This window comes from Mesoplodon densirostris, chromosome 2 (assembly GCF_025265405.1).
Source record: "Mesoplodon densirostris isolate mMesDen1 chromosome 2, mMesDen1 primary haplotype, whole genome shotgun sequence".
Taxonomy (NCBI): Eukaryota; Metazoa; Chordata; class Mammalia; order Artiodactyla; family Ziphiidae; genus Mesoplodon; species Mesoplodon densirostris.
Window position 1 is genome coordinate 57,400,066 of NC_082662.1, and position 23,535 is coordinate 57,423,600.

The 23,535-nt window shown below is 40.6% G+C and overlaps 1 protein-coding gene across 4 annotated transcripts in view; it reads right to left on the reverse strand.

Moving 5' to 3' along the window:
* The window catches only part of JAK1 (Janus kinase 1), a 138,569-nt gene that overhangs the window by 45,643 nt on the left and 69,391 nt on the right, over nucleotides 1-23,535 (reverse strand). For all 4 annotated transcript variants that reach the window (XM_060089909.1, XM_060089907.1, XM_060089908.1 and 1 more), the window contains 2 exons: nucleotides 5,672-5,754; nucleotides 2,673-2,871 (listed from right to left, as the gene is read on the reverse strand). In XM_060089909.1, the coding sequence (XP_059945892.1) occupies nucleotides 2,673-2,871; nucleotides 5,672-5,677 (205 nt within the window). In that variant the 5' untranslated portion in view covers nucleotides 5,678-5,754. The remainder of the gene's footprint in view (nucleotides 1-2,672; nucleotides 2,872-5,671; nucleotides 5,755-23,535) is intronic.

The window sequence follows — 23,535 nt, forward strand, 5'->3', positions numbered from 1 at the left end:
CGGGGGAGATAGGAGAACGATTGCAAGTAATTAATCACTGCTGATATTTTCATGTGTGGTCAGGCCTCAAACTAAGATACAATGAACTTAAAAGCAAAAAAAACATGGGAGAACATGAGGTAGCTGGCACTTGTTTCCCAACTCAGACATCTGAAGTGAGACTGACACTGACTGGGACCCCCGCTGGCCCTGCCCACCTAGACAGGGACTCTCTCCAATGCACACACTAAGTTAAGAAGTTACAGCTTTCTTGCATCTTCATGCCTCTGCTGAATTCCTCAACTCCTGCTTCTCAAGATATTTGGGAGTTAGCCCTTCGGAGTTACACTCCTCCATGTAACAGAGAAGATGGAGCTAAATTTCAAAGAGCATTTCCCCTTGAGAAAAATGGCAAATGGCTTTTGGATCCAGTATTATCAGGACTATGGTTCAGGTAAACAATAGGTTTTCATTCATAAATTGGCTTCTGTGGACTGGCCTAGAAATCTAGCTTTTCTTTATACATATCCATATTTGAATGTGAAACATACATATATGAAGAATAATTTATTTATAATCATGGATAGGTCTATAATTCTACCACAGGTCTGATTCAAACAATATTACTACTTAAAAATAGGAAGATGAAAGATACCTTTTATATAAAAGTACTGAAAAATAAGAACAATACTAACATTTACTGAGGGCTTAGTATCAGGCATCAGGCTAACACACATCTATTACCTTTTACTTCTCCTAACACTTAATGTAGTTAAGTATTATTTTTGCCATGTTACAGGTAAAGAAACTCTGAGATTTAGTCTGATTCAGGGTTACTCAACTAGTAAAATCCAGGGCTGGCATTCAAATCTAGATACAGGTACTGAGGGGATAAATAATGAGAGCTAAAAGAACAAAAATTTACCATATATTGGTGAAAAATGAGGAAGTATACAGACCCCAAAACATCATGTACTATAATAATAATAATAGCTACAAGAATCTGTGGTATTCTGTATTCATCTATTTTTTAAATTTATTAATTTTTGCAACAATCCCCTGAATTGGTTACAAAAGATAATACTCATTCTCTAAAGACTGGGATTAAAAACTGATGCCCCAAATTGACCCTGAGCCCAGAGTAACAGTATAGAGGGGCTGTGTCTGCCTTCAGATTCACAGGCTCTCCCCTCTCATCTCCTTTAGCAGCAATTCCTCTATCTCTCACTAACTGCAGCCCAACAATTCTGTACAAATGATCCTTGCTAACAAACTAAGGTTTATACTTTATATGCTGATGGCAAGAAGCTTGGCTAAGAGAATAAACACTATAAACCAAATCTCAAAGTAAAGGGGAAAAAATGCCTTAGAAACACCAATTTACATCTAGTTGTTTTGCTAATTACAAATACTTTTAAAGCTGCTGTCCAAAGCTGGTTCCTTACATACTCTGCTATCTAGTCAAAGTAACTCTAAAATATTAATGCATTTTCCCCATAATAATCTGTAACTCAGCCAATTTTATCTAGTGTTATGTTTAGTCAGTAAGGATCTACTACATTCTTCCCTATAGCACCAACCTCTCCCCTTTTATTGGAACTCTTGTATTTAAAGCATTTTAAGCAGAAAGACATATTAGGAAGAAAATGGGTTTTCTAGACAAGCTGTATTACAAACAAGGTAGCTGATTCTTGAAACAACCATACTATCCCCGCAGAGTTGTTCTGAGGACTAAAGATGATATAAGTAAAGCACGGATCAGACTATCTGCCATCATGGCTAGTTAATCTATCATCATGAAATGAGTTGATTTTTTTAAAAACAGCTTTACTGAGATGTAATTTACATACCATAAAGTTCACCCATTTTAAGTGTACAGTTCAATGAATTTTAGTATATTTACAGAGCTGTATAACCACCACCATGATCTAAGTGGATTAGATCTTCAGTTTCTATGAATTAACTTTACCTGTCACTTAAAAGCAGGTAGGCAAAAATTGCCAATGATTCCAAGTTTAAAGGATAATGAAAGGCTTTATTTTGTTAGTTTGGTTTCCTACCTTCTAAGGGCAATAGGCTAACTTTAGTAAGACAAGCCTCACTTTAAAAAAAAGGAAAAAAAAAAAAAAGAAAGAAAAAGAAAAAACGATTGTCTTGTTCACAGCCTCACTGTCCTTCCTTTTCACAACTTGGCAATCTGACCAAGCCACAAAGTGACACTTAACTTCTCACTTCAACTTAGCGTCACGTTGCAGGGGCAGGGGGAAGGGAGGGGGGTACCAGGCAATAAGGAGGCAGGTCATGGCAGCATAAGGATAGACCACACTTTTCAGAAGTTTTAAACAATTAATATATTGAGAGATGGCACTTCTGAGCTTGTAACTTTGTGCCAGACGCTTCACTCATTTAGTGCTGATATTATTCCAATTCCGTAGGTATAGGGGAAATCAGAAAACTGAGCATCATTCCCTGGTATCCCTGTAGCTCATTAGTGACAGAGCGGGAATAAGCCACTTTGCAGCGAAGAAAGTGAAAAGTGAATTAAATTCACTGGCCTAAGGTCAAATGCAAGTCAGTGGCAGAGGAAGGGCAGAACGAATGACTCCCAGAGCCCACACCTCTCTCCACTCAGTGGAGGTGCGGGGGCAGAGACACCGGGACCTGCTGGGCCCTGGGCAGCTGCCAGTACTCACAGCATTCCTGCGCCGCCCTGATGCACAGCTCCTCCGCTGTGTACTCTCCGCCACCCAACCGGAGGGGCTCCCTATCCGACAGATAGAAGAGCACTTCCACCCCTGGCTCAGGGGCCTCCAGATTCACGTCAGTCTTCTTGGAGCTCCTCATTTTAGCACAGAAAGCCATGGCACTGCAGTCCTCTTTTATATTTAGATACTGTAGTGGAAGGAAAATGAGACTGCGGTCATTCTATGTGCTAAAAGCACTACGTGGTGAAAGAGTGTTTTGAAGGTAAGCAAGCAGAAATATATGGTATTGGATAAGTACCCCGCCCCCGCCCCTTCTCTCCCTGAAAATCAAATGTATCAGAGCTCACAGCAAGTGCAACCATGGGAGGTAATCAATTATGCACGCTCATGAATTATGGTTAAGACCATATTGTCAAAAATCAGAGTAATTTAGACATGACCTGAATTTATTTGCTCTATTTGCACACAAGTTGTAGTTGAAAAATGTGCCTCATTCTGGAACCACTGATGTTAACATTACTAATATTCCTGTTACCTCTACCGGAATCATTTAACTTTTGAATAGACCCACTGGCACAAATTACACTGTCTTTCACTTTTATGTCTACCTCCCAGTAAACGGCAAGCTCGGGCAGGGCATTAACCATCCTTCCCGATTTGCGTGCCCCTAGAGCCTAGCCCAGGCTGGCTCTGAGACAGCACACACAAAAGGACTCCTGATTCATGTTCATAAGCCACATGAATGGGTCATGAGAATTAATGAGGAGCCAGGTCCCCTCACCCCACGGGGAGGCAGGACAACGGGCAGCACTTTGTGGCACCAGAATGCGAGCGAGAAGCCTCGCTTTGAAAAGGTCAGGACCCACTGGTGAGAAGCCTGCAAATAAGTTACTCAGCTGAGCCCCCTCAACGGGGAGAGCAACTAGGATCAAACAGCCAACCTCAGCAACTGAGCTTTGGGCATGGTGAGAAAAGAGAGGGGAACTAGGGAAAGTCCTGCATGTTCTTTCTCTCCCTCACCCCAGCACCAATGGCCTCAAACCAAGTTCCCTGACCCCAGGCCTGACCCCAGGTTCCTACTTTCCTCCTGCCTACCAAGCCAACCTTCACTTAACCCCCAAAGTAATGTCCCCCTAGCACATCTCAGATCCTCTAAAGGTTCCCCATTAATCTAGAGACCAATCCTAAGCTCCTAACAGAGGCCCTCCATCACCTGGCCAGACAGCCACACTGGCCTCATCTCACGTTATATCACTCTCGGCCTCTTACTGCAGGCTTGAAACTCACAAAGCTGCCATCTTCTTGTTACCAACCCCCCCACCCAAGCCGTTTATCTCATTTTCCTGCCTTTGCTCATGCTGATTCCTCTACCAGGAGTGCCTTCCCACCTCATCCCTTTCATGGCAAACTTCAATTGCCTTTAGAACTCAGCTCGGACACTACCTCCTCCAGGAAGCCACCTCTGAACCTCCATCCCACCTCCTGAGTTAGATGTCCTCTCTCAAACTCACCACACTGCACTCATCACACTGAATTACGACCCTCTTATTCACCTGTCTGTCCCTCTCTCACTCCCACGTGCTGAGTTCTTTAAGGACAGGGACTGTGTCATTCATATTTGTATCACCAGTGCCTTGCACAGAGCTTGCAGAATGACCCAAAACAAGTCACGGAGGGAGGGTCGCAGTCACAGTTCTCTTCACCAAATTCATGTGCTTGGTCCATTAGCTGCCCTGGTGAGGTGAGATACTTACAGGAAGGACATGAACCAGATATGCCTCAATACTACAAACTAAGAGGCACTTGGTTTTACTTGTTTAATCTCCAAAATAAATCTGAAGATCAAAATTTTCCAGAGACCAGGCTGAAAGATTAGCTCATAACTTACCTTAAGGTTCAGATCAACTATCAAGCAAGAAAGTTTTAAAACCCAACACTGAGCCTCCAACTCTACCTCAAAAATGAAAAATAGAGATGGAAAACAAAGTAGCTAGTCTGCTTTATAACTTAAGAAAAAACCTTTGTCCTTAAGAGTCTAAACAGACATGGCAGGGGAAGAATTTAAAGATGGTGTTATACACTTTCACCCTACAGAAATAATCAGGCAAATATAATTATATATGTAGAAGATGTGGCACCATTTGAAATAGAAAACAAAAATACAATGTAAAACAGGAGAGCACTCAGTAAACAAAATTAAGAATATCAACATAAGGACTTCCCTGGTGGTACAGTGGTTGAGAATCCACCTGCCAATGCAGGGGACACGGGTTCGAGCCCTGGTCTGGGAAGATCCCACATGCTGCGGAGCGGCTAAGGCCCGTGCGCCACAACTACTGAGCCTGCACTCTAGAGCCTGCAGGCCACAACTACTGAGCCCATGCGCCACAACTATTGAAGCCTCTGCGCCTAGAGCTCATGCTCCGCAACAAGAGAAACTCCTGCAATGAGAAGCCCTTGCACCATAACAAAGAGTAGCCCCTGCTCACCACAACTAGAGAAAGCCCGTGTGCAGCAATGAAGACCCAACGCAGCCAAAAATAAATAAAATAAATTTATAAAAAAAAAAAGAATACCAACATAAAGGAATACTATGCAGCTGTTAAGGTGACATAAAACTATTTGACCCAACATTGAAAGATATATATGACACACCGCAAAATGAAAAAAGCAAAACATGTATATTATGATCCTTCTGGTTATGCATTTGTACAATCTGGAAAACAGACAATAAACTGTTAACAGTGGTGAATATCTAGGAGAGATTACAAGGGAACTTAGACTGTACTTCCCATACTTTTGTAGTTAAAAAAAATATCTCCAAAGCAGCACATGCAACATTTGGAATGAACAAAAATTAAAATAACGATATTGAAAAATAAATGGATATAGCACAGATAGTCCTATAAGTTTAAGATCAGTTTCATTATTCTTTATAGAAGCTATTTTCCTTTTTGTCTTTCTTTTAAATATGCAAATGTACATACCTGCATTTATCCAGCTGTCCAATGCCCCCCAAAAAGCAGACTGGATTTTCTTCTCTACTTTCCAAAACCCATTCAGAGCTGAGCTAAAGACAAAGACAAATAAATAAATTAGCTGCAGAGGTAACTGCATCAGAAAATAAGAGGACACTTTCATTAAGGAAGCAGCCCAAACCATAAACAGGCAGGAAAAAGCATTTAGGAGGAAGAAGGCGGCGGCGGGGGTGGGGGACACTGATGAGGACACTGAGAGGACAGAGAGACATCTTAGGGTGTAAACATCAAAGAAGATGTTACATTCACTGCTTCAAGAAAGGAAGCCAGGGACTTTTGCTTCTTGGTGTAGAGTGCCCTGTCCAGTGTGAATGAGGACTATGTGCCTTTTCCGTCAACAACCTCTCTCTCTCTTGAGGCTGTGAACAATAGTTTAAGGGCCCAAAGATGTGCACTTTTATTTCCCATTTCCACTTCCTTTAGAATTACCCTCTTCCCAATCCAGTCTACCCTTGGCTTCATTTTAATAGTGAAACAGCAGATGGTATGGTGAAAGGAGGAGGGCCTAGGAACAAATCTGACCAATGATGCTTTCAGTTCACCAAATATTTCTTGAGTCATTCTTATCTGAAAACTTAGGCAGCAAATAAAGGTCCTCCCAACTTCCCAACCTCACCTCAAAGCCTTATTCATACTAAACAAGAATAGCAGCTTGGTTCTGTAAAATTAAAGTACCTGGTCCCATTCTTACCACCAACACCACCACCACCACCACCTACACAGCTCTGCATTGCTTTAACAGCTTTCCTTGGTGCTTCTCACAAACTCTTTTTAAGAGTAAAATCAAACTATGTTTTGCAAATAAGGAGCCACCACTCTTAGTGATTTGAAAATGGTTGCCAAATTAATAGATTACTGTCTCAGTTTTCTGTTGGTCATTCCACACATTTTATCAGAATCCAGCTTTAGGAGGAGCACAGTCCCATGCATGATGAGGCAGAAGTGGAGGGTGCCTGGGGAAAGGGGGATGAGTTACCTCTGAGGCTGCAAGGCCAGCATTCCCACAGGACCTTACAGTCGAAGTGGGAGATGGCACAAAACACAAAAGCAATCTAAAATCAGTAGAGTGGGTGTGGCATGATGTCATCTTTATGCCCCTTGCTAACTCCGGTGACTGACACTGGAGAGGGCTGGTTTGGGAAGGTTTTCTGCAGCGGATAAGGCAAAACTAATGATAGGAGGCCAGGCAGGGGATATAAGCAAGAAGTTTGATGTGATGACTTTGACTTGGCTTTTTTGTCATGACAGTTTTTAAAAGATTCAAAGAACAAATCATTATACTTTCAACTTTAAAAATGTAATATAACCGATTGTTTTAATTACATAAATAGATACCCTGCCCTGCAGGAAAACAGCAATCTGAAATTAGCTACATCTAATACCCTGCTTCGGCTCAGAAGCAGGTGTTCAAATCCCACATTTAGGAGACTCATTCGACAATTATTTTTGAGCAGTTCTTCATGCCAAAAGCTGAGCTATACCAGGAGGCCGCAACGAAGAACAAGAGCAATATGGTCACTGCTCATGTGGAGCTTACAGTCCACAGGACTAAAAGAATCAAAGATGCACAGAAAGAAGTAATCATAAAGAACTTAAAATACCATGAAGGAAAAAGAGAGCATATAATAAGGAATGTGATTCAGCATGGGACTCAAGAAGTAACACTGAGCTGAGATGGAACGGCTATCATGGGAGGTGGGGAGAAAGCAGTTTGGGTAAAGGATGAGCATGTGCAAAGGCCCTGTAGAGGGAAGAAGCCAGTCCGGTCTCTCCGGATGGATAATTGGGGAAATCCCTCCAATACGCCTTTTTAGGTGTGGATAAAGAACAGCACTAGCACATTCATACTTGCTAACAGCATGCCTGGGGCCTTGCTACCCCATGTTTCCGGCAGCACGCTGCCAAGGATGAATGGAAATCAACCAGATGGCCTCCATGCTTTAGTGCCCCAAACCAGAAGAGGGACACACACGCAGACCTTTTAGAGTAGGAAGAGACGTGAAGTTCCACCAGTCCCTTTAAGAAGGGCTACTGCGTAAATCTTTTTAGACTCACGAAAGCGTTTTAATATGCACCATCAGATCACGTTACTTGAACACAGGAGTCATGGGGATTGAGGATCAGACTACAATCACCAGGATTCTATCAAAACCCTTAATCAAGAAGAGTTTGGTTTTTCCATTATTCATTCTCTACTACAAGCAACACTGTATTGAAATCACATTATACCTAATAATTTTCAAACTGATCTCCAGTCTTACTGGACAGGACAATAAAATGGTATCAATTTGTGATGCTTAGCCTAGAGATTAAACTCTGAGAAATCAAGATCAGCAACAGAATTTCTTGACAATATGCATTTACTATGATGTTTTTATAGGCTGATTCAACAACAAAAATCCCTGTTTTTAGAAAACTGACATTCCAATGATAAAAAAGTAAACACACCCATATAGCACTTAAAAGGCATGCTAGGGCTTCCCTGGTGGCGCAGTGGTTAAGAATCCGCCTGCCAATGCAGGAGACACGGGTTCGAGCCCTGGACCAGGAAGATCCCAACATGCCGCGGAGCAACGAAGCCCGTGAACCACAACTACCAAGCCTGCGCTCTAGAGCTCGCAAGCCACAGCTGCTGAGCCTGCGTGCCTAGAGCCCGAGCCCCCCACAAGAGAAGCCACCGGGATTAGAAGCCCACGCACCGCAATGAAGAGTAGCCCCCAAGCTAGCCCCCTCTAGCTCGCCGCCAACTAGAGAAAGCCCGCGTGCAGCAATGAAGACCTGACACAGCCAAAAATAAATAAATAAATAAATAAAAATTTTTTTTCAAAAAAGGTAAGCTAGACATTTAAACCTAAGACTGGTGACCCACTTTATATGAAATGACGACTCATTCAGGATGACAAGTATTTTTTGTGCTACCGCATTTGTGCAACGGCTTCATTCAAATAACATTTCTTTCTGAATAAACTAAACAACATGCTCTAACTACTTATTTTTAGAACAAGTAGGAAAAGAGCAAGGTCAGCTTATAAATACTTTGGATAATTCCAAGAAATCAATTCAAGTTTCTTGCTACAAGATACAAAAAGAAAATCTTTAATGCTAGAAAAACTGACCAGTAGGAATCACTCAATACCTTTAAAAATAACATGATTCACTGGGCTCCATTCCCAACTCAAATGAATACAAAGAAGCTCAGAAAATAGTAAGGATAAAAGTGAGAAATCTAAAGCTTTTTGAAGATAGCAGTGAATTCTTCCACCCTAACCTCCTTATAAATTTTCAAGGATTTGAAAGAAAATGCCTTTCTTCCAGTGAAGAAAGTGGCTTTAGCCATTACTTTAGTGGCTCAATCTTGCAGATGCTACTTTACATGAAAAAAAAAAAAAACCAGGGAAATTTTGTAAATTCTCAATTGTTTTTAAGTTTATAAAAGTCTTATGCAAGAGATATGTATATCTAACACTTTGTGAATGAGGGAAGAGTAACAGAAACAAAATGTGATTCTATGAGTCTGAACAGGACTAACTGCAATAAATGGGGTAGCACAACTATTTTCTAAGATGCAAAATTCCAGAAATCAGTATCTGAAGATATGGAAAGCCTGCTAAATTTTCAAGGATATCTTCTGAAATACAGGTATTAAAGGAAGAACATAAAATTAAATTTTGAATAGTGGAGATGATAGACATAAAGATAGATCATATTAATATTCACAAATATGATGATCAGAATATGAGTGCTTTGGGCCAAAGGCCATGGCCAGATATATATGATAAAAATAGATTGGATGATGGTTAAAATCAATGACAAATGTATATGTATAACTGAATCACTTTGCTATACACCTGAAACTAACACAACATTGTTAACCAACTATATCCCAATATAAAATAAAAAATTTTTAAAAGGACTATCATTAAAGAAGGAATAAATGAAAGTAAAATTTAAAAAAATTTTTAAATCAATGACAAGACTCAAAATAAAATACTTTGGATATCTGATTTTTACTAGAGAAACCATCACACCTACAGTGAATTACTTAATGGATGCCTTAAAGGAATCAAAGCTTTTGATTCCTGAAGTAGAAAATGCAAATAAAATGATGAATTAAGGTTATGAACCCAGAAAAACTGAAAAGAAAAACATGTAATTTAGAAAATGTCCTGAAATCAGCTGCTTAATACCTTAAGAAATGTTAAGACTGAAGATCTTAAACCTTAAAAACCATCTCAGCAGGCACCAGTCTTAAGGCTGGTGAGGAAACCTGATGCAACAATATAAGCTCCAAGAGGGCAGGGACTCTTGTCACTTCTGTTCCATGCTTTACTGTATTAGGTGATCAGTAAGTAGCTAAATGGTTAAATGAAAGATGAAGGTAACAAAGCAAGCAACATCACCGGATGGAAATATCACCGTAATCCAAGGTGTGTGATTTTATTGCCTCTATACACAACTAGCAAGTGGACCTTGAGCAAGTCATTTAAATCTGAGCCCATCGGTGAACCTGAGAGGAAGCATCTTGCCCAACGGATCAAAAAAAATCTCTCAAAGAGTCTTCCTTAAGCTCCTACATGCCTTTTCAAATGAGGCTGTAGATGTGAAAGATGTTAGTACTAAAGCAATATAATGTAGGCTTTATGGCAGAGGACTGAAGTGGGTGGCCAACTTGCTTAGAAGAACAAAGAATAAATAGGGATTCTGAGCAAAAGCCTGGTCATGAATCAAAGTCCCATTTCATAAGTCTCAGATGACACAGCAGAGCAGTTAAGAGCCTGAGCTGGAGTCATAAGGACCTGGGTTTGAATCCTGCCTACCCCACTGACTAGCGATTGTAATCTTAGGCAAGTTACTTACCCTCTCTAAACCTCAATGTTCTCAGCTGTAAGTGGGGGGATAAAAAATAGCATCTATCTCCTAAAGCTGTTAAGAGTAAAATTAGTTAATGCATATAAAGTACCTAACACAGAGTGTAGCAGGAAGTAAGCATTCCTATTTTGGTTGCACTTGCTGTTAAACTGATTACAGCTTGATGGAACACAGTTCCAGTCAAGGAGAGGGAGCTCCAGCATACACCGAGCGTCTGTAACATCTCATGCACGGAGCTAGGCGCTTGCACTTAATTCTCATAAAAAGCAGAAGTTTCAGGCCAATCAGTGGGGGTGCCAGATGTCAAACACGTGACTGACTCCAAGGACCAGGCTTTTTCCACAGGGGCGTAAAAACTGCTTTAAAGTGCCCCCCACCACCAACACCACTGTCTTCTTAGTACTTTCCGTAGTCTAGCATCCACCTAGGAGACTGGTCTCATTCCGGGCCCCTCCCTCCAAAGACTGAAAGAACTGTCGTTCAACAGGTCATGAAAGTGCCCTAGGCCCCACCTGCGTTCCAGCCCACAACTATCGTGGTGCCATGAGGGTAGGGGTGGATATGTGGGGAGGAACTTCTGGTGGCCCTGGCAGAGGCCCAACACACACACACACACGCACACACGCACGCGTGCGCGCGCGCGCGTCTTATTCCCTCTTAGTCTCATCACCCAGGGCTTCACACCCACCAGAGCCTTGTCAATGAGTTTGACTGAGGCCCAGATAACTGTTCTGAGGAAGGCATCACAAGATGCTATGCAAAGCTAATGGATTCCAGCCAGAAAGATGACATAAAAACAAAATCTGTTATTTTTTCCCGTCAGCAAGTCAGAATTATGGCTTTTCTATATGCTACTCCGGGCACACAGAATAACTCACTTCTAACTATAGCAGCAATTCCAGGAATACCCCAGAACCTTAAGTGCTGCTCCATTTACAATAAACTTCTAGGGATGATCAAACAATCAATGCCAACTCGATGATCCAGGGCTCTCTGCACTGCTCCCAGTGAGCCTGCTTTCCCTGAGAGACTGCTTCTGATCAAACTAAAGTCAAAATGTGTTTTCCTAAAAGCCACACTGTATCAATATGCTTTGCTATTCCCCCCTTTTATTTCTTTTACCACTAATACATCTATAATGTTATTAAAGAGCACAGAATACAGTGGTCAAAATATGGTGACAGAAGTGGACACTCCAAAGGTAGGGAAAATGGCTTGTCTTCACCTTCTGTGCTTTCCAATCGTTCATCACTAAAATACTTATTAAGCACTTGTACCATCACAATAAAACCTTGCATCTGTATGGTACTTTATAGCTTAAAAAGAGCTTTCACATCTATAACCACATTCGAGTCTCACAGCTCCTTTCACAGATGAGAAGACTCAGTTTCACACATTCCCACAGTCAAGTGGCCAGTGAGTAGCGAGACCAGGCTCAGACACATTTCTCAGCCTCCAGCTTCACTGCCCTTTCAGTTTGCCACCTTTCCTTGGGCAAGGCGTGGGCTTTGGGGGAATCTAAAGAAGAACCACGCTTAAAATCTAAGCCCACCAAAACCCTCCAGTCCATTATTAATAGTTGGCAAGCATTAAGAACTACAGGAGTCAAGAAGAGAGGGCTGTGAAGTGACCAGGTAGAGTGGACTCTGTTCCCAGCCTTGAGGAATAGAGACAATCTAAAAAAGAAAGGAAGGGTGCAGCTGTCCTGGAAAAGGGCTGGAGGAAGGAAAATCGAGAGGGTGGAGCTGCAGGAAGGACTATGCAGACCAGGAGGGATCAGGCAGGAAAGAAGTAGAGTGAAAAGGTGAGGCAGGGTGGGACTGAGGAGAGGGGGGTGGGGGGGGGGGAGAGAGAAAGAGAGAGAGGGAGAGAGAGAAAGAGAGAGAGGTAGAGAGAGAGAGAGAGAGAGGGAGGGAGAGAGAGAGAGGGAAGGAGGGAAGGAGGGAGGGAGGGAGAGAGAGGGAGAGAGGGAGGGAGGGGGAGAGGGAGAGAGAGAGAGAGAGAGAGAGAGAGAGAGAGAGAGAGAGAGAGAGAGAGAGAGGGAGGGAGGGAGGGAGGGAGGGAGAGAGGGAGAGAGGGAGGGAGGGAGTACACGCACCTGTGGGCACCAGTTTCTGTCCGTAAGCAATAAGAGAAACTGCCTGGTATTGAAAAAATCTCTAAAGCTCTCTGAACACAAATCCTGTGCAACAAGGAGAGTATTAGGTGACCTCTATAGTTCTTTACAGAACAGAAGCAGTTAGAAGCCTGGGCCTAGAGTCACCCTAACCTGGGTTCAGACCCCAGCTCTAATGTCTGTGTGACCTTAGCCACGTTTTTCAACCTCTACACGTTTCTGTTTCCTCTGGGATTAATAAAGTATCTACAGGGCTGTTGTGAAGATTCAAGATTTCTCTAAATCTCTTCCTCTAAAGTAAGTTTTTACTGGCTCACACTCAAAAAGCTCACAGTTCATTAATCAGTTTTCTGTGAGTATACTCAAGGCTTTTAAAAATGTTTAGATTTTTAAAAAAAGTAACAAAGCAAACAAACTCTATCTTACAAATGTTTGAAATCATATTATGCTGCACCCTAATAAAACTAATTCCTCATTAACTTGTATTTCCAGTGTTGTGATGCAAAGACATAGACCTCTTGAAGATATGCCATCTGGCGAAACTTCAAGGTAACTATAATTTAAAGGAATATACAGGAAGCAACCCTGAATCCCCTCCACCCTTTGCTAACTTTTACTCATTTATCGGTGTGTCTACTGCATATTTACCTACTCCCTCTCTCTGTTATGTACTAAGCTCTTTGGGGGCAGAAATCCATCTAACGTGTTTCCTGTTAATTCTTTAACCACTTAGGGTTCTGGGATGCAAACAACAGAAACCAGCTCTGTTTACCTTAGGATGAAAATAAATTAAGGGGAAGATATAAGAACACAGGAACAGTCTGATAAGGACATCGTTCTAGCACGGCCACCACTGGTCACCAGCCATCACCACAACTGGACTCCTGATTCTGCTGCTTCCACGAATGATCTCAAGCCACCCCTATGTATTTGTACCATTCCTTCCAGAAGCTAAGTCTTGGGATAGAGGAATCCAAGAGGCTGGACTTGGTTCACCGCTAGTCATGTGTCTGTACCTCCTTCAGCTTCCACAGCAACAACGGATTATCACTGCAGAACTGAAGGGGGTTCAGAAGCTGGACAATGTCAATTCATGTTAATTGCTATCAAATGGCAATGTCCACTCCAGTCTATACCCCAAAGGAGCTCAGCTACTGCCTCAAAATATAAAGTGACGCTAGGGAGAGAAATAAAAGGAAATCTCAAGGAAAGTGTTTCCCTACATGGTCTCCTGCACCTCTCCTCAACCAAGAAACTGTAATCAGTTTTCATGTTTAGACTTGAAATAGCCTACCAACAGTCTCCAGTGCTGTACTACGGCAGAGCTCTTCATGAACTGTATTTGCACAGTGAGTAATCCACTCGGTCTTCACCAGGACAGCAGACTTGATCACCAGGTCAACACTGCTCCTCCACAGCACGGAGCCTCCTCTCTTTCCTCTCCATCTGCCCCAGTTGTCTCTGGCACCAGCCAAGAGTCCAGTAATGGTTACACACCACTATCTGACATCCTAGGAACCCATGCTGACCACTTTTCAAACCTTTTTTACCATGATCTACAGTAAGAAATGTGTGTATGACACCATGTGTGTATGACAAAAAATGAGTTTCACAGAAAAATATCCTCACTACATGTAATTCACTCTGATATTTTCTATTCTATACTATTTTCTTCTCTTTAATAATAGATTTTAAATGCTAAATAAGACCCACAAAATCGATTTCACAGCCCACTAATGAATAATAAACCACCGTTTGAGAAACACGGGTTTAAAGGACTGAACAAGATTACCAAAACAGAATTTACTTTATAATCACTGTTTATAGTCAGATGAACATAAAATAGTGAACTGCATTTCATCTGGAATTCCTCTGACTATGAGAAGATCATCCCTCTTTTCCCAAACCATGCAGCCTATGATGTTTTAACACAAACAGCTGCACTGAGATCCACACTGCCACACTCACAGTCTTCATTTCACAATACAGGTTCTTCTCCCAGAAAGCTCTTCGGCTGTTTACTTCCTAAATCCATATAATGCTACCAGAGATCAAGAAAATGGAGAAACAATACCCACAAGGCATGGAAGATTCAGATTTTAAATTCTGCCATTACCCATGATTTATTCCCATAATCCCCAGTTTCTAACCTTAGAATCACATCTCCTAGTGATGCTTTGCAGAAAACTAAAGAATTCAAAATCCTTTCTGTTTACTTCACATCTGTGCAAATTTTTCAATGTATTTTATGGAAATAACCATTGTAAATGGAGAGAAGAATTCAGCGTATGGTCATCAATGGATATTTCTAGGGAGGGGAAAGCTTCCCAAGTTTTGAAGGTTTAAATAGATGGTACATTATGATGAATTTGGCTAGGAGTCTTCTGCAGCAACTTAAATTATGTTTTTCTACCAATGAACTGAAAAAGGTGAGCAAATACAGCTATTCTTTCACAAGATAAATGCTTACTTTATACTCTGCTCATAAGAAGGCAGAACCTCAATGAGACACTTTTTTGTATCCTTAAAGCGAGGTCCCAAGCAGGGCCAGAACATGACTACAGCCATAATTCTTTTATCAAAGGGCCCCTGTCTAACAGACAACAGGCATCCACCTTGTTGCACCAAAATATTCAGTGGCAATGCCTGGTCTTCATTCATTCAATTTTCCTGTTTAATTTTTTGGGGGAAGGAGGGGAATGGTACAGACTTCAGCCATGGAGCTTCTTTGGCCTCTCCTTTTAAGAGAAAAAAAAATGTAGAAAGAGAGAAAGGGAGGATAATTTTCTAAGAGCACTGTGGAGGTAAATATTATGGTAGGATGTTAATGACAAATTAGACTAAAAGGAAAAACATAAACATAATAACAACTAGGAGGAATAACTCCCTCGCTCTTGGACATCTTCATTAAGTAAAATAACCAACCAAACAAAAGCTCATTATGAAAAGCCTGTGAAGCACACTTTGGTGGGAATAAAAGAATGCAAGAAAAGATGTTATCATCAAAGAAGAGTTAGCAATGCAAGAATGTGAAAAACTAATAATATTGATACATGATTGACTGCCAAACACAAGACACATCCAACCAAGGCAAAGAGTATGCTCAGAGAAGGTGTGAGTGGGGGGTTGAGGTAATTAACCCAATCCAGAAGAATTCAGGAAAAACCAGCATGGCGGAGTTAACCATTCTGGTCAAGAAGAACTGAGCTAGAACACTGGCCCTGACACTCAGTCGCTGGGATCAGGTTACTTATTAACTTTCAGTGATTATTTTTTCATTTGCAAATAAAGGTAACAGTAATTCTTTTACAGGATTGTTTTACACTCCGAGAGAAAATATATATATAGGTCTAGTAGGACACCTGGCCCATATTAGGCATATAATAGTATGACCATTATGGAGCAGGTGGGATTTGAACTGGGCCTTTAGGAATGGGGAAGATACATATAGGAAGAGAACAGCAGCCGACTGAGGGGAACATTCCAAATAACGGAAACATGAAGAAATAACAAAAGAAGGAAAGGGGCAGTGTAAAACCCTTTGGAGACTGACCAGAAGGTTTGTGTAGAATAGAAAGAAATGAGAAAAAGGAGAAAGCTGAGACCAGTTTACAGCAGACCATAAATGCCCAACTCAGGAGTATGGACTTTCCTTTGAGGAGACAACCCCCGAGGAGAACTCAAATCCCCAATCTCACATGAATTCCTCAGAAACAAGAAAAGTCCCCCAGTATGTGAATATGTGCTATGTAGAGATGGGGGGAACTCAGACACAAGGAGATGACAGGGAAAAGCATGGGGACACTTTAAATTCATCTGCAGAAAATAATATCCTCTTTTAAAATATTTTAAATGAATCAACTAGTCCTTGATGGATATACAGGCACTGTACACTAAGATTCCACACCTCCCCTTTCCCTCAGTGTGAACATCCCAGGACAATAAAAGTTAACTGAGCAAACAGCCCCAAATATTGCCACTGGTAAGAGCTAATTTGAATATTCATGGGGGGGAATCCATACTCTAACCCCACCTTACTACACACACATAACTCCCACAAAGAACAACTTTTTTAAAAAAAATAATAAAATAAGAAGTTAGAGGTTTTCTTCTGCAAATTACACTGTGAATGAGTCAGAAAAAACTTTCCCAAAGCTTTTGTCCTCATGGCTGAAGAGCCAGCCTGGCTGGGACATTTCCTAATAGCACTGGGGGAACGAATATTCTGCTGCTGTTGATTAATCATCCTCTGCAGTGCAGCCTCACAGAGTTGTTCATGGGGCTACCCTTGGGAGTCACTCTGAATTATTTTTGTAACATCTTGTCCTTGGATAAAAGGAAACACAGAGTCAGAAATAGGAGGTTAGGAGGTCACCTATTACTCAGCAGAGTTGTTTACACAGCCTTGTTTCCCTCTTATCCAGAGTCAGTGTCCTGGATAATTGATAGATATAAGGTACACACACTTCCAGGGATCTAAATATGGTAGAATTCACAAAAATCATGTTCAATGGAAATTTCTCTGCCTTTGATGATTCAGAAGAGTATATCAGACCTTCTCAGGCCTTAATTAGAATCATGATTATGACCAATTTTCATTTCACAGAACTGTAAGGGGTGGAACTGGGGGGTGGGAGGGGAATCCGGTTAGTGGAATTTGCACGAACAAGTTCCTTTGTACTAGCATTCATTTCAACAGTCTCTGTGGCCATAAAAAAAGAACGAAAATGCCATTTGCAGAGACAAGGATGAACCTAGAGACTGTCATACTGAGTGAAATAAGTCAGACAAAGACAAATATATGATATAGCTTGTATGTGGAATCTAAAAAAAATGGTATAAATGAACTTATTTACAAAACAGTAATAGAGACACAGATGTAGAAAACAAACTTATAGTTACCAAGGAGGAAAGTGGGGAGGAAGGATAAATTGGGAGACTGGGATTGACATATATACACAACTATATATAAAATAGATAACTGATAAAAACCTACTGTATAGCACAGGGAACTCTACTCAATACTCTGTAATGACCTATATGGAAAAGAATCTAAAAAAAAGAGTGGATATATGTATATGTATAAGTGATTCACTTTGCTGTACAGCAGAAACACAACATTGTAAATCAACTATACTCCAATAAAAATTAACTTTAAAAAATAAAAATAAAAGAGTAAACAGTCTCCATTAGTTTACATGAACGTTTTATCAACCCATGCAGCTCTCTGATGTGTGTCTAGCCAGGTGGTACCTGAACATTTCTGTCTTGGCCAAAAGAACTGTGTTTGTCCAGTGCATTACACCTGTACACACAGCTAATAAGTAGCAGAAATGCAGCACAAAACTGATTCTCAGATGCCACATCTCATGGATCTCACACTGTACTAAAATAAATATTAATGAAGGAACCTCTGTCTTTTTAGCCTTTCTCCAAACAAATACAAAAAAGCAAAGTTGGTGTAGCTATACATAACCATTAACTAATCAAAATCAATACAAAATCAATAAACACAGTCAATAAATACAATTATATACTTTTTACAGCTTACAAAGCACTTTCAATATATGATCTCCATTAATCCTCACAATAATTTTAAGTATCATTCCTCTTATTTTAATCATAAGTAAACTAAGGCCTAGAGATACTTAAGTGACTTGTAAAAGGTCATAAGTATTTATTAACTGGACCTCAAATCCAAGTCATCAGGAGGCAAAGGAAATGGAAACAACTAAAGAAAAATGACAAATGATCATGGTGAAAAGGTCATATTTCACTAACAGTCAAATTAAAATAACAGGATGCTATTTTTTATCTATCCAATCAGTAAAGGTGGTGTAGCTGTTTTTAAATGTAGATACAATCCTGGATTAGTTAGAAGTATAAATTACTGTCATCTTCAAACTATAAAAGTTATTTAGACTCATGATAACAAATATATACATTCAATAATATAGAAACATATCACTGAAAAGCTAAAGTTCCTCTCCCTACTTCCCAGAGATAATCACTACTCAGTTTTTTAGTGCAACCTTTCTTGAGGACAATTTGGCCTCACATATCAGTTTGGACTTAAAAACCCTCATATTCTGATTCAGTAACCCCACAATATATTAATGAAAAAGGCAGGTTACAAAAGAGCATGCAGAGGATGAGCCTAGCTATGTTGCATAGACACACACAAATAATCCTAGAGAGAGAAAAAAGATGGAAGATGGGGACGACATTGCAGGAAAAATTACCCATTTAACAGTGATCATCTTGGGTGTCTGTGGGGTTAGTGATTACTTCATTTTGTACACTCTTTAAGATTTTTCAAGTATTCTACCACAACTATGTGTTATTCCATTCAGGGGGGAAAAGTAATTCGCCCAAGTTACACAAGGAGTTAGGGCTGGGATCGGGGGTTTAGGAGAGATGATTCCTAGTCCGCTATTTAAGCCATCCTATCAATATATCCCACTCTGCCTGTTGTAATTTTAAAACAGTCAACAGTTACCAACAACCCAAAGCAACTATGAGATGTGACAAGGCAAAATGTAATTACTTGTTAATAAGTGATAGAGGTATGAAGTGCTATGACTTCAGAGGAGAAAGAGGTCACTGGTGCACAGAACAATTCCAAAGGCTTCATAAGTCAGATTTAGAAAAGTAAAGAGAAAAAGCAAGTTCCATTCCAGATGAAGATAAAGGTGTGATCAAAGGCAGCAGGAAGAAAACCAGCAAGCTTATTTGGTGGACAGTAAGCAGACTTACGCATATTCATGAAGAGAAGCAGGAAATCAGACTGAGAAAGGTACGCTGGGGTCTAACTGAGATGGAAGAGACGATGGAGGAGTGGAGAGAGGGCCTGGGAGTCACAGATTGCTTACACATCCAACTGCTGAATAAGCCCCAATCATTCTAACTCCTTTGTCTCCATCCACTTCTCTCCATCATCCCATGATTTCTCTCTCCAATTAGGGCAACACTGTCCTGAAAAGTTTCTGCTTTCCTTCTCATATGCCTCTATTCCAGTCTCCATGATGCAGCCTATTTCTAAACTGCAAATCTGAAAATCTTATGCTTTCTCTTAAACTCCTTTATTTTCTACTCTCTTAAGATGGCCTTCATACCTTGTGATCTAACCTCCCATGGCTTATCACTGTTTGTACCCCAAACTCCAATGTACTATTTGCAGTTCCTGGGATCCAGTACACCCTTGTCCTCCAAGCCTTTGCCACCCCCATTCATTCTTCAGTTCACAGCTCAGAAATCATATCCAGCATCCAGGCTTCCCTGACTTGACCCACCTGCCAAGTTGAGGCATCCAGAGCAACCTGTGCTTACCTTTACAGCAGCACTTATAATCCTGCTCTGTGACCATCTGTAGAATTGTGTCTTCTCCACTGTCTTTGAGCCCCATGAGGGCAGGAACTGTAGCTATTATCTGGCTACACACAGCACCCAACAACAGTGCCTAGGGTACAGCAGGTATTCAATAAATGCTTGTGGAAGGAACAGATGCTTAAACATTTCCTTTTCCAGGATGCCTCCCCTGACGATCCCCACTTCCCTCTAGAAGTACTCACCTAATCCATGTCAGTATTATATACCGGTTTGCATTTAAGAAACTGTTTTATAAGAGTAAATGGGTAGTTATAGGCTTTCTTGAATTGTAAAAAACTACTTTACTTTGTATTTTTTTGTATCTTCCCCCACCTGAGATTTTGCAACGTGTTGGGAGTTGCCTAGGCGAAATGATAAAGAAAGTCTAATACTGTACATCAAATCAATTCAATTGGGCCAGCAAGTGAAAAAAAAAACCCAAGTTCATAATAATTACGGACCAAATGTTGAGTTCTGTTACAGAAGAATCAATGATAAATTGTGAACCAAATTTACTGGTAGTTTTAAAATATTCTCTTACCTACAATTATATTGCAAGGCATTTAAATTTTATTTATTTATTTATTTATTTATTGCGGTACGTGGGTCTCTCACTGCTGTGGCCTCTCCCATTGCGGAGCACAGGCTCCAGATGCGCAGGCTCAGCGGCCATGGCTCACGGGCCCAGCCGCTCTGTGGCATGTGGGATCCTCCTGGACCGGGGCACGAACCCGTGTCCCCTGCATCGGCAGGCGGATTCTCAACCACTGCGCCACCAGGGAAGCCCTAAATTTATTTTTGAAGTGTACAATTCAGCAACTTTTAGTATATTCATAAAGTTGTACAACCATTACCACTATCTAATTCTAGAACATTTTCATGTTCATGCCCATTAGTAGTCACTCTCCATTCTCCCCTCTACATCCCCTGACAGTCATTAATTTATTTGCCTATTCTGGACATTTCATATAAACGGAATCACACATTATGTGGCCTTTTGTGTCCAGCTTATTGCACCTAACATAATAATTTTTTCAAGGTTCATCCATGTTCCTAAATCTCTATGCCTCGAGTTCTTTACAAAATAGGCTTCAATAAATGGTGTTTGGAAAACTGAACAGCCACATGCAAAACAATGAAACTGGATCCTGCCATTTACCACCTAAAATATTTATAATTTCACATCTAAGGCTATTGTAGACAATTATAAAAACTGTCATCAACTAAGTAGAAATATTGCATATTAACATCATTCATTCATGCAACAATATTTGTTGTTTAAATTGTATTAAATTGATTAAATTGTATTGAAGCAAATTATATTAAACTGCCTACAATCCTGTCTATAAAAAAAGAAAATGAAACTGGGCCACTATCTTATGCCATACACAAAAGTCAACTCAAAATGGATTATAGACTTAAACGTAAGACCTGAAACCACAAAACTCCTAGAAGAAAACACAGGCAGTAAGTTCCTTGATGTCTTGATTTTAGTCTTGGTGATGATTTTTTTCAATTTGACACCAAAAGCAAAGGCAACAAAACAAAAACAAACATGGGGTATTACATCAAGCTAAAATGCTTCTGCACAGCAAAGGAAACTATCAACAGAATGAAAAGGCAACCTACTGAATGGGAGAAAATATTTTCAAATCATATATCTGATAAGGGGTTAATATCCAAAATATATAAGGAGCTCTTAACTCAATAGCAAAAACAGAACAAAACAAAATTCCACAAACAATCCAATTAAAAAATGGTCAGAGGATCTGAATAGATGTTTTTCCAAAGAAGATATATAGATGGCCAACAGGTACATTAAAAAGCACTCAAGGGCCTCCCTGGTGGCGCAAGTGGTTGAGAGTCCGCCTGCCGATGCAGGGGATACGGGTTCGTGCCCCGGTCTGGGAGGATCCCATATGCCGCGGAGCGGCTGGGCCCGTGAGCCATGGCCGCTGAGCCTGCGTGTCCGGAGCCTGCGCGTCCGGAGCCTGTGCTCCGCAACGGGGGAGGCCACAACAGTGAGAGGCCCGCATACCGCAAAAAAAAAAAAAAAAAAAAAAAGCACTCAACATCACTAATCATCAGAGAAATGCAAACCAAAACCACAATGAGATATCACCTCACATCTGTTAGAATAGCTATTATCAAAAAAACAAAGAATAACAAGTGTTGACGAGGATATGGAGAAAAGAGAACTCTTGTGCACTGTTGGTGGGAATGTAAACTGGTGCAGCCACTATGAAATAGAGTACGGAGATTCCTCAAAATATTAAAATAGAACTACCGTATGATTCAGGTATTTATCTGAAGGAAATGAAAACACTAACTCGAAAAGATATCTTCACCCTCTATGTTTAATTGCAGCATTACTTACAATAGCCAAGACACAGAAACAACTTGTGTCTATCAAAGAATGACTGATATAGAAAATTAATATATACATAATGGAATATTATTCAGCCACAAAAAAGAAGGAAACTCTGCCATTTGTGACAACATCAATGGACCATGAAGGCACTATGCTAAGTGAAATAAGTCAGAGCAAGACATACTGCATGATCTCACTTACATGTGGAATCTTAAAAAAACAAAAACAAAAACCAAACTCACAGATACTGAGAATAGACTGGTGGTTGCCAGAGGTGGGGGGTAGAAGGGTAGGTGAAACGGGTGAAGGGGGTGAAAAGGTACAAACACTCAGTTATAAGATAAATAAGTCCTGAGGATGTAATGTACAGCACAGTGACTACAGTTATCAATGCTCTATTGTATATTTGTAAGTTACTGAAAGAGTAAATCTTAAAAGTTCTCATTGTAAGAAAAAAAATGGTAACTATGTGTGGTGATAGACATTGAATTTACCATGGTAATCATTTCCAAGTATAAACATATATCAAATTATGTTGTATACCTAAAACTAATAATGTTATATGTCAATTATATCTAAATGAATGAATGAATGATCTATATTGACCTGATTGAAACTAGAAGGTCTAAAGTAAACAACATATTAGAAATGTATTTTTTAAATGTGAAAAAAAAAGAATAAAAGTTTGTAAGAATTAAAAAAAAAATTTTGAGGGCTTCCCTGGTGGCGCAGTGGTTGAGAGTCTGCCTGCCGATGCAGGGGACACAGGTTCGTGCCCCGGTCCGGGAAGATCCCATATGCCGTGGAGCAGCTGGGCCCGTGAGCCATGGACGCTGAGCCTGAGTGTCCGGAGCCTGTGCTCCGCAATGGGAGAGGCCACAACAGTGAGAGGCCCGCGTAACGCAAAAAAAAAAAAAAAATTTGACTAATACCAGTTGATGGTAATATAAAGTCCTTGCCAGGGATAAAAGAACTACATGGCGGGGGCTTTCCTGGTGGAAGAGTGGTTAAGAATCCGCCTGCCAATTCAGGGGACACGGGTTCAAGCCCTGGTCCAGGAAGATCCCATATCCCACATCCCACTAAACC